Here is a 13,826-nt window from a genome sequence, read left to right on the forward strand (position 1 = left end):
CCGGCGCTGCGCCTGCGAACTCCGCCTCGGAGGAGCCCCCGCCCGGGCTCCCAGCGCCACGCGGCGCGAGCCCGGCCAGCCCCCGGCGCACCTGCTCGGGGAGTGGCCTTCGGCGGAGACGGGCCTCCGATTGGCGCGGAGGTGACAAAGGGGCGTGGCAGATGAGGCCCCTCCCCTCCCACCGCCTTGGAGTATTTAAGGGAGTTGGCGGCGCGGCTGCACTCATTGCGCCGCGGACCGGCCTTGTGAGTGGTACCTATACACATCTAGATGTGTATAAGAGACAGAGCCCGGCCAGCCCCCGGCGCACCTGCTCGGGGAGTGGCCTTCGGCGGAGACGGGCCTCCGATTGGCGCGGAGGTGACAAAGGGGCGTGGCAGATGAGGCCCCTCCCCTCCCACCGCCTTGGAGTATTTAAGGGAGTTGGCGGCGCGGCTGCACTCATTGCGCCGCGGACCGGCCTTGTGAGTGGTACCTCTGCGCTGCTCCTGCGCGACTCGGCGACCCCAGTGCCTCGGCCACCATGCCGCGCTCTTTCCTCGTCAGGAAGCCCTCCGACCCCAATCGGAAGCCTAACTACAGCGAGCTGCAGGACTCTAATCCAGGTGTGTTGGAGGGGTACTGGGCTCCAGGAGGTTTGGGGGAGACAGGCGAAGGCTGCGTGGGGGCCACCTGAGGGAGGCGGCCTGTCTGAGCCAGGATCGAGTCACAGGGTGTTTTGTGGAGCATTGCGGGCTCGGGCTTGGGCTCGGGAGACCGGGCAGGTGGGTCCCCAGTCCCGGGGATCGGTCTGGGTGGTTGGGGGAGTGCTGTGTAGAGAGCAGGGGTTTTGTGCTTGGGTGGCCTGTGTAGCCGGCGAGAGGCGGAGGAGCTCCGCGAGAGTGGGAGAGGAGGCCTGTGTCAGGAAGGCCCTCTGGACGCTGCTGGGGAGAGTCCGGAGTCCAGAGGGTTGAGGGGAGGGGTGGGGAGACGAGATGTGTGTGAGGAGGGGGATTGGGGCAGGGTGGTGGCTCCAGGGCTGGGGTGATGGGGTTCTGGCCTCAGGCTAGGGACTTGGGACTTAGGAGAGGGAGATCTGGAAATGACCCCCTTCAACTGGGGGTCCTACCTGTGAGAGACTCAGATTGGGTGACCTGGGCCAGGAGGGCAGGAACCTGGTCTGTCCTGTGGATCATTTTTTTGATCTAATTATGTGTTGAGAATCAGCCCTACCCAGCCCCTGGCCAGCGGTGGGTTCATGTTTGTTGATTGAGTGAATGATTTAATTAACGCCTGACTCTGCTTTTTCTCTCTCAGAGTTTACCTTCCAGCAGCCCTACGACCAGGCCCACCTGCTGGCAGCCATCCCACCTCCAGAGATCCTCAACCCCACCGCCTCGCTGCCAATGCTCATCTGGGACTCTGTCCTGGCGCCCCAAGCCCAGCCAATTGCCTGGGCCTCCCTTCGGCCCCAGGAGAGTCCCAGGGCGGCAGAGCTGACCTCCCTGTCGGACGAGGACAGTGGGAAAGGCTCCCAGCCTCCCAGCCCACCCTCACCGGCTACTTCGTCCTTCTCCTCTACTTCAGCCTCTTCCTTGGAGGCTGAGGCCTATGCTGCCTTCCCAGGCTTGGGCCAAGTGCCCAAGCAGCTGGCCCAGCTCTCTGAGGCCAAGGATCTCCAGTCTCGAAAGGCCTTCAACTGCAAATACTGCAACAAGGAATACCTCAGCCTGGGTGCCCTCAAGATGCACATCCGAAGCCACACGCTGCCCTGCGTCTGCGGAACCTGCGGGAAGGCTTTCTCCAGGCCCTGGCTGCTACAAGGCCATGTCCGGACCCACACTGGTAAGTGCCCCTCCAGGCGCCCCCACCGTTGCTTTCTGTGGCAGCTTTTGTGAATCTGGACTTGCTGTTCTCATTCGCAAAGTTGTGGACACTGAGGCCCCGAGTCTCCTAACTTCTAGCTCAAGTTCAGGGGCCTGCTCTCTGGAAATGTTTGGCAGAAACGTTCCTTCATCAGCTAAGCAGATGGGCAAAGCAGACACCTTCCCAATCCCTGCAGCCTGTTTCTCAGCCAAATGGGCTGGAGCTGGATATCGGAAAGGTGCAACCAACACCTTGCTCTGGGGGCCACAGGTGTGAAGGGGCCCACCCAGCCCCACCCTCTCCCGGTCCGCCCCCTCCCTAGCCAGACAGGATGTTGTCAGACCCCCCACCTGGCTCTGAATCCTTTGAGAACTTTCTCAAAGCTTAGGCTGATGTTTCACTTCTGTGAGCCTCATTTTCTCTATCTTTCAGATGGTCATGAGAACAGCTTGTGGGGTTTCTGTACAGGCTAAATGCAGGAATGCATATGGGAATCACCTGGCAAAGTGCCGGGTACCTGCTAAACTCACAAAAATGGTTCCTTGGCATTTGCTCTGCTTCCCTGCTGTGTGACTTTGGGCAAGCAACTTAACCTCTCTGAGACTCGGGAGAATTATGATGGCATATGTTTTAGAGAGTGGCTGTAAAGGTGGCTAATCACTTTATAGTAATTTATTATACCCGAATAGTTCTCAGGTCGGCTTCCCCACCCCCACTCAATCCTAGCACACAGACCAGGAAACAGCAATTTTAGGGCAGAAAACACAATCACGTCTTTTGAAAATTTACTAAATATGTAGAAAACTTTCTGGACATGGAGAAAAGGTAGAACTTTTTAGAACTTGAACGGTGGCAGCCAATGTGCCTGGAGCTGCTCTTTGGTGAGGGACAGTTGAGGGAGAAGATTCCACAGGGTTCAAGCTGGCCAGGTTCTACCATTCCTGGCCCGGCGCCTGACCTCTGAGCAGTGAGGGTCAGTGAGGTATCTGGGAGGACTGGCATTTCGCGGGCTTTATTGGCATCTTATTCGACTAAGGCTACCCATTTCTTTTCCTTCCTGCACCAGTAGCCCTGATTTTAACATGTAAAGGTCCAACTGCTGGCCTCCCCGTGCCTGCCCAGCTCACAGGGCTCTATTTTGGGAGATTTGAACCCCTCAGGATACTGCTCTCCTGCCTGCCTCTCTCGCCTCCCATCCGGACATTATTTTAATGTAAAGGCATGGCTGAGGCACAGAAATCCCCTTGAAATGTATCATTTCGGTCCTCATTGACTCCCATTGTGTGCCTTAATGGTGGGCCCAGTGGGTGGGGGCTGGGAGGAGTGGAGCAGGTGCATGGGGCAGGGGTGCCCAGCACCTGTTCCAGGCGCAGCTGCTGGCGCACTGCGTGGCAGGCCCCTTTAATCCGGGGGTATCGCATGTACAGTGCCCCCCTCGGCGCCCTTTGTCCCCGCCGGCCTGGTGCCGATTTCACACTTGCCAGGAGTACCATGAAGGCGTCTGGGGGGCGAGGGATCTGAGGAGTGGGGGTCTGTGCCTCCTGCATATGCGTGCAGCTCCCGCCCCCAGCCCATCATGTCCTAGAATGTCTCCTTCCCCTTTTGTTCGGGTTTGTGTCTCATCACACTTAGAGTACTTACTGTGCAGGAGGTAGTGCCTGGGACTTCACCAACAGCCCTGGGAAGGGAAGGGGGGTGCCATCGTAACTCCAGTCTTACAAAAGGACTCCAGCCCCTTTTCCAGATCTCTAGAGTCAGCCCTTAGTTCACAAGGGTGAACTTACCCTTCTCATTCACATGAAGACTTAGAATGCAATCAGCAAACCCTTCAGGCCTGGCGTGGGGAGGCTGCTGAGTAATGGCAGAGTGGAGTGGTGCTCAGGCACCCCTCCCCCAGTCCTCTGTGTCCCCCACCCTTTGGAGTGGCGAGTTTCCATTTCTGCCCCATGAGAGTGAGTCCAGCTCTCAGGTGCTCCATAAGTCCCTATGGAATGCATGGGTCCCATTGGAATCATTCTCTGGACTCCCTCCTACCCTGGTAGCTCAGTGTAGCACCCTAGGCACCCAGGAGGTGATGGAATGAATTCACTCTCAGCTCTTAAATTCCATCCAGCGCTGGGATTTCACAGACAGGCCCTGGCCTCGCGGGCGTGTCAGACTGGGCGTGAGGGGATTGGAGAATTGCATATTTTTTAAAGAGACTATTCAGTATTATAGAGTAGTGTCTAGCACATAGTAGGAGATCAATAGATTTAAAAAAAAATTATAGACAGGGTCTGGCTTTATTGCCTAGGCTTGTCTCAAACTCCTGGCTTCAAGCAGTCCTCCTGCCTCACTCGGCCTCCCAGAGTGATGGGATTACTGGCGTGAGCCACCACACCCGGCTTCAATAGATTTTTGTTTAATGAGTTATTGTTATGACCTTTTATGTGGAAAATGCTGCATCCCCCAGAAAAAAACAAACAGCATTATTGGTGTTTTTGGAACTGTAGCCTTTTGGTTGGAGCAGGGATTATTACAAGGCATGAGTGAGGGGCAGACTCCTCTGAGGCCTTTTTAATTTTTAAAGCAGACTTAATTATTCTCTAAGGGCTTATTGAGGACTTACTGGGTACCCAGCTCCGTATGCAAGACTTTTTCCGACACAGCCTTGGCCAGGCAGATGGTGTGTCAGAGGCACAGGTTTCTGTAGCCTCTTTGGTGTTAGAAAGGGGCCCAGGCCCTGGGCTGGGGCTTAGAATGAACTCAAAGAAGGCCCCTGCCCTTATGGGACTCAGCCTGATTGGAGAACAGACAAGGAGATTTGGGATTACAGCATGGGAGGTGGGGTAGTAAGGAAAGCAGGCTGCTGGCCCAGCCCCAGGAGTGGCCTAACCAGCTTGGAGGTGGGGGTAGGGAGGCCTCTTAAGGCTGACTCTGGCTTTGGCCCCGATAAGTGACAGTAGGACGAATCAGTAAAGATGTTAGGTCATCGTTGACCACTTCGCACATCTCTGCGGGATGTGGATGAGTACTGTGCCCTACCTTCTGTCACTTACCAACCCCTATGAGTGCGGGATGGATAGCCCGATTTTACAGGTGGAAAAATGGAGGCTCAGAGAAGCCAGACAACTTGCCCAGAGTTGCACAGTGGGAAGCAGCAGAGCTCCGTCAGGTCCCAGCCTTTGGACTCTGGCTGCATGTTTGAGGCCTGACTTTCCTGGGATCGTGGGATTCTTTCGGGGTTTAGGGTATGCGGGGAGGGATTCCCATCACTGCCAGCTGTTGTCCCACGGCTCATTCGGCCTTTCTGGCATTCTCTTCCCAGGCGAGAAGCCCTTCTCCTGTCCCCACTGCAGTCGCGCCTTCGCTGACCGCTCCAACCTGCGGGCCCACCTCCAGACCCACTCGGATGTCAAGAAGTACCAATGCCAGGCGTGTGCTCGGACCTTCTCCCGAATGTCCCTGCTCCACAAGCACCAAGAGTCTGGCTGCTCAGGATGTCCCCGCTGACCCTTGAGGCTCCCTCTTCCTCTCCATACCTGCCCCCTGCCCGACAGCCTTCCCCCAATCCAGCAGGAAGGACCGACCCCACGTCCTTCTCACTGCCGTGGAATTCCCTCCTGAGTGCCCCACTTCTGGCTGCATCAGCCCCACAGGACCTTGAAGACCATTTTCTGGTTCTGTTTCCTCTGTCTGGGTCCCTCAGTGGGCTCTGGAGGAGGCCCTCCCGTGGCCTTTTCTGTGGAGAGAGGGCAGCTGGCAGCCCCAGCCCCCGGGGGATTCCTGAGCTGGCCTTTCTGCGTGGGTTTTTGTATCCAGAGCTGTTTGGATACAGCTGCTTTGAGCTACGGGACAAAGGCCGACAGACTCACCGGGAAGCTCCCACCCCACTCAGGGGACCCCACTCCCCTCACACACACACCCCCACAAGGAACCCTCAGGCCACCCTCCACGAGGTGTGACTAACTATGCAATAATCCACCCCCAGGTGCAGCCCCGGGCCCTGCGGAGGCGGTGGCAGACTGGAGTCTGAGATGCCCCAAGCCCGGGCAGCTATTTCAGCCTCCTGTTTGGTGGGGTGGCACCTGTTTCCCGGGCAATTTAACAGTGTCTCAAAAGGGACTGTGAGTAATGGCTGTCACTTGTCGGGGGCCCAAGTGGGGTGCTCTGGTCTGACCAATGTGTCTCCCAGAACTATTTTGGGGGCCTGACAGGTGGGCCTGGGAGGAAGATGTTTACATTTTTAAAGGTACACTGGTATTTATATTTCAAACATTTTGTATCAAGGAAACGTTTTGTATAGTTATATGTACAGTTTATTGATATTCAATAAAGCAGTTAATTTATATATTGAAAAGAGTCTGGTGTAATAGAGGAGTGGGTATTTTAAAAGGTCTTTGGTAGGGGAGGAGGAGACAGGAATTCCTGAAGCTTAGATATTTCTGACACAGCCTTAAATCTTGTCCTTGGAAACCTCACAGGGCTTTGGAGTCCTGGGTGTTCTGTCTGCTGGTGTCTGGGTGAGCCAGCAGCATCCATATGAGCTCTTCACTATACACTGTGGCTCTTGTTTACTTTCTCATTCTTGAATTTTGAAACCGATTTGGCGCATGGGGTACAAAGCTGGCTTCCTGGGTCTTATCAACTAGGCAGGCTGCAAAGCTGCCCCAGCACTGCAGGTCTTTTGGGGCCGCTTCCCCCACATGCGAGTGGAATGCGACCAAGGAGACAGAGGATGTCCTTCCTGTTTCCAAGGGCTCCCGGCCCCCTCGGGCCTCCTTGTCAGTCCCACACCTCCGTCTTGCTGCTGGGTACCAAATGGCCTTTGATGCAAGGAAATTGGCTGGCTGGAGCCAGGAGGGTGAGAAGCCAGGCCAAAGGGTAGGGGTCACTCAGCTTCCTGCTCCGAGGACTGCGGGACGGTCAGCTTGCGTCCTGGGCTAGGGTAATTCACTCCCCGCCGGCTGGGCCAACGGTGGTGACCTCACCACTGGGGGCCTCCTGGGGCCAGGAGAAAATGAGTGTCCTTTTTGAACACAAAAGGTGCTGGAGGTGCCAGTTTCCTGCGAGGAGCTGAGGCGTCCCGGAGCTTCGGAGCCCCGGAGTCAGGCTGGGGGTGGGGGGAGCTTCATGTTCCAAAGGAGAGATGATTCTTTCTTCTAAACAGGAAATGGTGACCCGCAGGCCGGGAGCAGCCCTTAATGACTTGCAGCTTTCCTCCCAAAAGGAAAAAAAAAAACGTTCTCTAACAATCGCCAAATTGTGGCCTGCCTCCCTGAAGGGAAGTTAGGGAGTTGGGGGGATGGGGATTGGGCATCCATGAGCTGAAGGCCTACTGTGTCCTGGGTCCCTGCGGGTCCCTCTAGGTCGTCTCCATCCACCCACAGTAGGTGCTGACTCTGAGTGAATGATTTCATGACTTCACATAATCCCCGGGGGTTGGGCCTCTGGAAAATGAGGCACAGAGGTGGGCTTGCCTGAGGTCATCAAGCCCAGCCCTCAGGTCATCCTGGGAGTTAGGTAGGCTGGGCTCATGCCCCCGACTCTCAGGGCACTTGGAGCAAGGCTCTCTCCCTCTGAGGGCCCCAGTTTCTGCCTCTATAAAACGGGGTGACAGTAGTGCCTTCCTCTCGGAGACTGTACAGAGGCATTCATTCATTCAGGGGTTTCAAGGGCACCATGTGTGCCAGGCTCTGTTCCAGGCCCTGGGGTTACAGCCGTGAACAAGACAGGCCATCCCTGCGCTCATGGGACGTATGTTCTGGTTGGGGAGAGGGAAAACAAACAAGCGATTAAATAAACAAGCCGCTTTTCTACAGCGATGGTGCCAGGACAGAATGAAAGAGTGCCAGGCACTAGAGAACAGCGGGGTGGGGCTCCCCAGGCCAAGGCGGTGAGAGCCCTGAAAGAACTGAATTCCAGCCTGGACCTGAAGAAGGAGAAAGATGCCGGCAGGGGAGGATCTGGGGGAGGGAATAGCAAGCCTGCTGGAATGTGCTGCCCCCATGAGAAAGACCAGGATGGCGGAGGGACTGGGAAGACAGGGTGGGAGAGGAGAGTGGGCCCAGCTCTGCAGAACTTGTGGTGCTAAGCAGGTGGGAATTTTGTCTAAGCCCCTAGGGCAGCCACTGGGGCTCTAAAGCAGGCTGGTGCTGAGGCCTGCTGTACCTTTCCTTCGAAGATCTCCCTGGCTGCTGCGAAGAATGGATCTCAGGGGTCCAGGAGAAGAAAGACAAAGGCAGGGAGACCATGAGAAAGCCAGAGGGGGTCAGACACCCTGGCTCATGCCTGTAATCCCAGCAATTTGGGAGGCCGAAACAGGCCTCACCTGAGGCTAGGAGTTCGAGACCAGCCTGGCTAACATGGCAAAAACACGTCTCTACTAAAATACAAAAATTAGCCGGGTGTGGTGGCATATGCCTGTAGTCCCAGCTACTTGGGAAGCTGAGGCAGGAGAATCGCTTGAGGTCAGGAGGCTGAGGTTGCAGTGAGCTGAGATCGCGCCACTGCACTCCAGCCTGGGCCACAGAACGAGACCTTGTCTCAAAAAAAAAAAAAAAAAAAGGCCAGAGGGCAGGGAGGGAGGAGTGGGAGGGAGGATGGTGGCCTGGCTCAGGGTGTTGGTGGCCTTGGAGATGAAGCCTGTATTTAAGAAACTTGTGGCAGTTGTGGCCACCCAGCCCATGGCGCAGCACACCTGAGCCCTAATGGGTGAGAGTTATTTAGTAGTATTATCTGGGGAAGCTGGGCATGGTGGTTCACATGTGTGTAGTCCCAGCTATTTGGAGGCTGAAAGGTGAGGATCGTTGGAGCCCAGGAGTCCAAAGCCAGCCTGGACAATGCAGTGAGACATCGTCTCTACAAAAAAATTTAAAAATTGGCCAGGCGAGGTGGCTTATGCCTGTAATCCCAGCACTTTGGGAGGCCAAGGTGGGGCAGATCACTTGAGGTCAGGAGTTCGAGACCAGCCTGGCCAACATGGCAAAACCCCATCTCTACTAAAAATACAAAAATTAGCTGGGTGTGGTATCACACCTGTAATCCCAACTACTTGAGAGGCTGAGCATGAGAATCGCTTGAACTCAGGAGGCAGAGATTGCAGTAAGCTGAGATCGTGCCACTGCACTCCAGCCTGGGCTACAGAGTAAGACTCCGTCTCAACAACAACAACAACAACAAAAAAGCCAGGCTTGGTGGAGCGCACCACCAAGGGGATGTTGGATCTAGTAGGGGTAGATACTATGAAGCTGAAAAAAGAATGGGAAGAGCCTCTATATTCTGATCCAGAGCAAACCCCAAATCACTAAACGAAAATGAAATCACCGGCAGATGTGCTCCCTTCTGTGGGCAGAAGAGGGGTGAAAATCATCAACACGTGGTTCATTCTTGTTTGTATTTGCATGCGGAGACTCTGGAAGTTAGGACAATATACTAACAAAAGTGGTTCCCTAGGGAGTTGCAGGAGGTGGGACTGGGGTGGATAAAGACTGGAGGGAGGGAGGAAAGGAGCCATCTTTTAAAGATTTTTAAGACGTTTTACTTCGAAATAATTGCAACCTGACAGAAATTGCAAGAAACAGTAAACTGGAATCATTCATTCAGATTCTTCAATATGTTAACATTTTTTCATGTATATATCTTCCCTCTCTCCCTAGACATACACACATTATTTAGTTCTGAACCATTTGAATTTTTTTTTTTTTTCAGATGGAGTCTCACTCTGTCGCCCCAGCTGGAGCGCAATGGCGCAACCTCGGCTCACTGCAACCTCCGCCTCCTGGGTTCAAGCGATTCTTGTGCCTCAGACTCCTGAGTGACTGGAATTACAGGCATGCGCCACCATGCCCGGCTAATTTTTGTGTTTTTAGTAGAGACAGGATTTCACCATGTTGGCCAGGTTGATCTCAAACTTATGGTCTCAAGTGATCCACCCACCTCAGCCTCCCAAAGTGCTGGGATTACAGGTGTGAGCCACCATGCCCGGCCTGAACCATATGAGAGTAAGTTATAGACACAATGCCCCTTCACTGCTAAATATTTAAGCTGTTTCCTAAGGATAAGGACATTCTCCCATAGTTTCATGATCAAAATTAGGAAATCTAACATTGGTGCAATGCTACTCTGTAATCCATAGTCATGATCACATTTCTGCATGTGTCCTAGTGATGTCTTTCACAGAATTTTGTGGGGTGTAGTTGGAGGGGAAATGACCAGGATGCAATGCAAGGATCACACACTGCATTCACTTGTTCTGACTCTTTTATGTATTAATTTAATTTTTTTTTTTTTTTCTAATAGAGACAAGGTCTCACTCTGTTGCCCAGGCTGGTCGCAAACCCTTGTGGGTTCAAGCAATCCGCCCGCCTCAGTCTCCCAAAGTGCTGGGATTACAGACGTGCCCAGTTACTTGTCCTGACTCTTATTTATTTATTTATTTAAGACAGAGTTTCGCTCTTGTTGCCCAGGCTGGAGTGCAATGGCACGATCTTGACTCACCGCACCCTCCAGCCTCCCGAGTAGCTGGGATTACAGGCATGTGCCACCATGCCTGGCTAATTTTGTATTTTTAGTAGAGATGGGGTTTCCCCATGTTAGTCAGGCTGGTCTTGAACTCCTGACCTCAGGTGATCTGCCTGCCTTGGCCTCCCAAAGTGCTGGGATTACAGGCATGAGCCACTGCACCCTGCCTGTCCTGACTCTTTAATCTCTTTTTTCCCAAGGCAGCTCCTCAGCCTTTCTTTGTCTTTCACAACATTGACGTTTTTTGAAGAGTACAGGCCAGCTGTTTTGTTTAATGCCCTCCAGTTTTTTTCCTGATGTTTCCTCATAATTACATTTGAGATATGCACTTTGGGCAGAACCACAGCAGCAGCGCGTGTCTTGTTTGGTGCAAGGTGTCATGAAGCACCTGAGGTCAGCTCATCCCAGACTGACATCAACTTTGACTGCTTGGTTAAGGTGATACCCACCAGGTCCCTCCTTGCTGAAGTTCCTCTTTTTCCCTTTGCACTCAATCTGTATCTTGTGAGGAAATACTTGGAGACCATGTGATGCCTCCAAGTAGCTCCTCACAAGATACGGAAAGGACCATGTGATCCTATGATGCCTCAAACTTCCATCCACAAGTTTCATCCCTTTCAGGTTCTTTTTGCCTAAATCAATTACATGTTACGATGGTAGTTACCAAATGGTGATTTTCTAACCCCATCATTCCTTCTACTTTACTGGCTGGCTTTCTCCTGCAGGACTTCCCCTCTGTTGAGGCAGCGGCTTAGAGCTGTCGGGTTGGGAGAAATGGGGCCGGGAGCAGCAGGATCTGGCCAGGCCATTAGATCCTCCCTGGGGATTTTCTTTAAAACGAGTCCAGGAAATAAAATGGCTATAAAGCCAGTCTCCATGCAAGTGTCAAGGCAGGCAGGTCTGGGGCCAAGGCCATCTCTGGGCACATCTGGGCTGCATTAGTGACCTGGTGGCTACTTATGAATATCCTCTGAGCTGGGACGAGCGTCTCCTGGTAGACAGGAATCAGGACTGTCCTTGCTCTTCTTTGCTTTCGAAGTGTTATTTTTTCTGTTTTCTTTTCTTTCTTCTTCTTCTTTATTATTATTATTATTATTTTTGAGACAGAGTGTCACTCTGTCACCCAGGCTGGAGTGTAGTGGCTCAATCTCGGCTCACTACAGGTCTAACCTCCTGGGCTCAAGAGATCCTCCCAGTTCAGCCTCCTGAGTAGCTGGGACTAAACGCACATGCCATCGTACCCGCCTAATTTTTGTGTTTCTTGCAGAGATGTAGTTTGTTCATGTTGCCCAGGCTGGTCTTCTGGACTCAAGCTATCCTCTCACCTCAGCTTCCCAAAATGCTGGGATTACAGTCATGAGCCACCACTCCTGGCCCAAATTGCCAGTTTCATGAATGTTACAGGAATGTATTCCCTCCTTTAAAAGAGTGAGAAGGTGACATGTGAAGCTCAAGTGGCATGTGATCAACACTCTCTATCTTTATGCCTTTACTGTCCCAGCATGACACCATGGAGATCTTGGTTTACATCTTTGTTAGTTAAAAAGATGAGCAACTATATTTCTTTTATTTATTTATTTATTTATTTATTTATTTTATTTTTTATTTTTTTTGAGACAGAGTCTCGCTCTGTTGCCCAGGCTGGAGTGCAGTGGCGTGATCTCAGCTCATTGTAACCTCTGCCTCCCAGGTTCAAGTGATTCTCCTGACTCAGCCTCCTAGTAGCTGGGATTACAGATGCCCCCCATCATGCCCCGCTAATTTTTGCATTTTTAGTAAAGACAGGGTTTCACCATGTTGGCCAGGCTGGTCTTAAACTCCTGACCTCAGGTGATCCACCTGCCTTGGCCTCACAAAGTGCTGGGATTATAGGTGTGAGCCACTGCACCCAGCCAAAAAAAAAAAAAAAAAAGTGAGCAAATACATTCCCATGCATACACGGCTCCATCTCACTTACCTGGTTCCACAAGGGCCTCCACCACCTCTGCTTCATCCCTTTCACCACCTCCCTCACTCCTTCCAGAGCACCAGGCTCACTGCTCCCTCAGGGCCTTTGCACTGCCACTCCCTCTGCCAGGAACACTGCCCCAGAGAGCCACATGGCCACTCACCTCCCATCCCTCTCCATTTCATTCCAACCCCTTTCCCTGTTGTTATTTTCTCCATGTGACCAAACACTCATTTCTCTGTTCAGAGTTTCTCTGCTGACTGTCTTCCTCACCAGAACGTCAGCTCCATGCAGGTGGAAATTTTGTCTGCTTTTTTCACTGTGCAGTGATCCCTGGAGTCCTGTTCACATGTGGGAGGCACACGCTCAGTGAAACATTGCTGAAGGAATGATGAATGAGTTGACGTGTGCCTCTCAGAAACACTGTGTGGTCACCATTCTTTTTTCTTTTTCTTTTTTTTTTTTTTTTGAGATGAAAACTCCCTCTGTGGCCCAGGCTGGAGTGCAGTAGTGCAATCTCAGCTCACTGCAACCTCCGTGTATCGGGTTCAAGCGATTCTCCTGCCTCAGCCTTCCAGGTAGCTGGGATTACAGGTGCCTGCGATCACACCTAATTTTTTTTTTTTTTTCCCCATGCTGGCCAGGCTGACCTCGAACTCCTGACCTCAGGTGATCCACCTGCCTCAGCCTCCCAAAGTGCTGGGATTACAGGCGTGAGCCACCTCACCCAGCTTTTTTTTTTTTTTTTTTTTTGAGGCAGAGTCTCACTCTGTCACCCAGGCTGGAGTGCAGTGGCTCGATCTCAGCTCACTGCAATCTCTGCCTGTTGGGTCCAAATGATTCTCATGTCTCAGCCTCCCAGGTAGCTGGGATTACAGGTGTGTGTCACCAAGCTCAGCTAATTTTTTTGTATTTTTAAAATACTGGTTTCACCATGCTGGCCAGGCAGATCTCGAACTCCTGGCCTCAAGTGATCTGCCCACCTCAGCCTTGCATAGTGCTGGGATTACAGGCATGAACCACTGCTCCTGGCCCATTTTGAATTTTTGTTTTTGAGTTTGTTTGGCTAGACTTCCTTCTTCTGTGAAACCCACAGTTGGGTGATATATTAGTTTCCTATATATTAGTTTCCACACCAAATTCCCATGAACTCTGTGGGAACAGCAGAAGTTTATTCCTTCATGGTCCTGGAGACCAGAAGCAGGACACCAAGGCATCCACGGGGCTGTGCTTCCTCCACCTACTCTAGGGTAGACTCCTTCCTTGCCTCTTCTCTGTGTCTCCTTTTTTTTTGAGATAGAGTCTTACTCTCTCGCCCAGACTGCTTACTGCAACCTCCGCCTCCTAGTTCAAGCAATTCTCCTGCCTCAGCCTACAGAGCAACTGGGATTATAGGCGAGTGCCACCACGCCTGGCTAATTTTTGGATTTTAGTAGAGAGAGGGTTTCACCATGTTGGCCAGGCTGGTCTTGAACTCCTGACCTCAGGTGATCTGCCCGCCTCAGCCTCCCAAAGTGCTGGGATTACAGGC

General features: G+C 52.6%; 1 protein-coding gene across 1 annotated transcript; it reads left to right on the top strand.

The window, feature by feature from the left end:
* The first annotated feature begins 443 nt into the window (after positions 1–443).
* Positions 444–6,179, top strand: SNAI1 (snail family zinc finger 1). Its single transcript, XM_011993195.1, has 3 exons — positions 444–605; positions 1,297–1,824; positions 5,153–6,179. The coding sequence occupies exons 1-3, from the start codon at positions 524–526 to the stop codon at positions 5,335–5,337; spliced, it is 795 nt and encodes a 264-aa protein (XP_011848585.1). The 5' UTR covers positions 444–523; the 3' UTR covers positions 5,338–6,179.
* The last annotated feature ends 7,647 nt before the right edge of the window (positions 6,180–13,826 follow it).

The sequence above is a fragment of the Mandrillus leucophaeus genome, unplaced genomic scaffold (assembly GCF_000951045.1).
Source record: "Mandrillus leucophaeus isolate KB7577 unplaced genomic scaffold, Mleu.le_1.0 Scaffold428, whole genome shotgun sequence".
NCBI classification, from domain to species: domain Eukaryota; kingdom Metazoa; phylum Chordata; class Mammalia; order Primates; family Cercopithecidae; genus Mandrillus; species Mandrillus leucophaeus.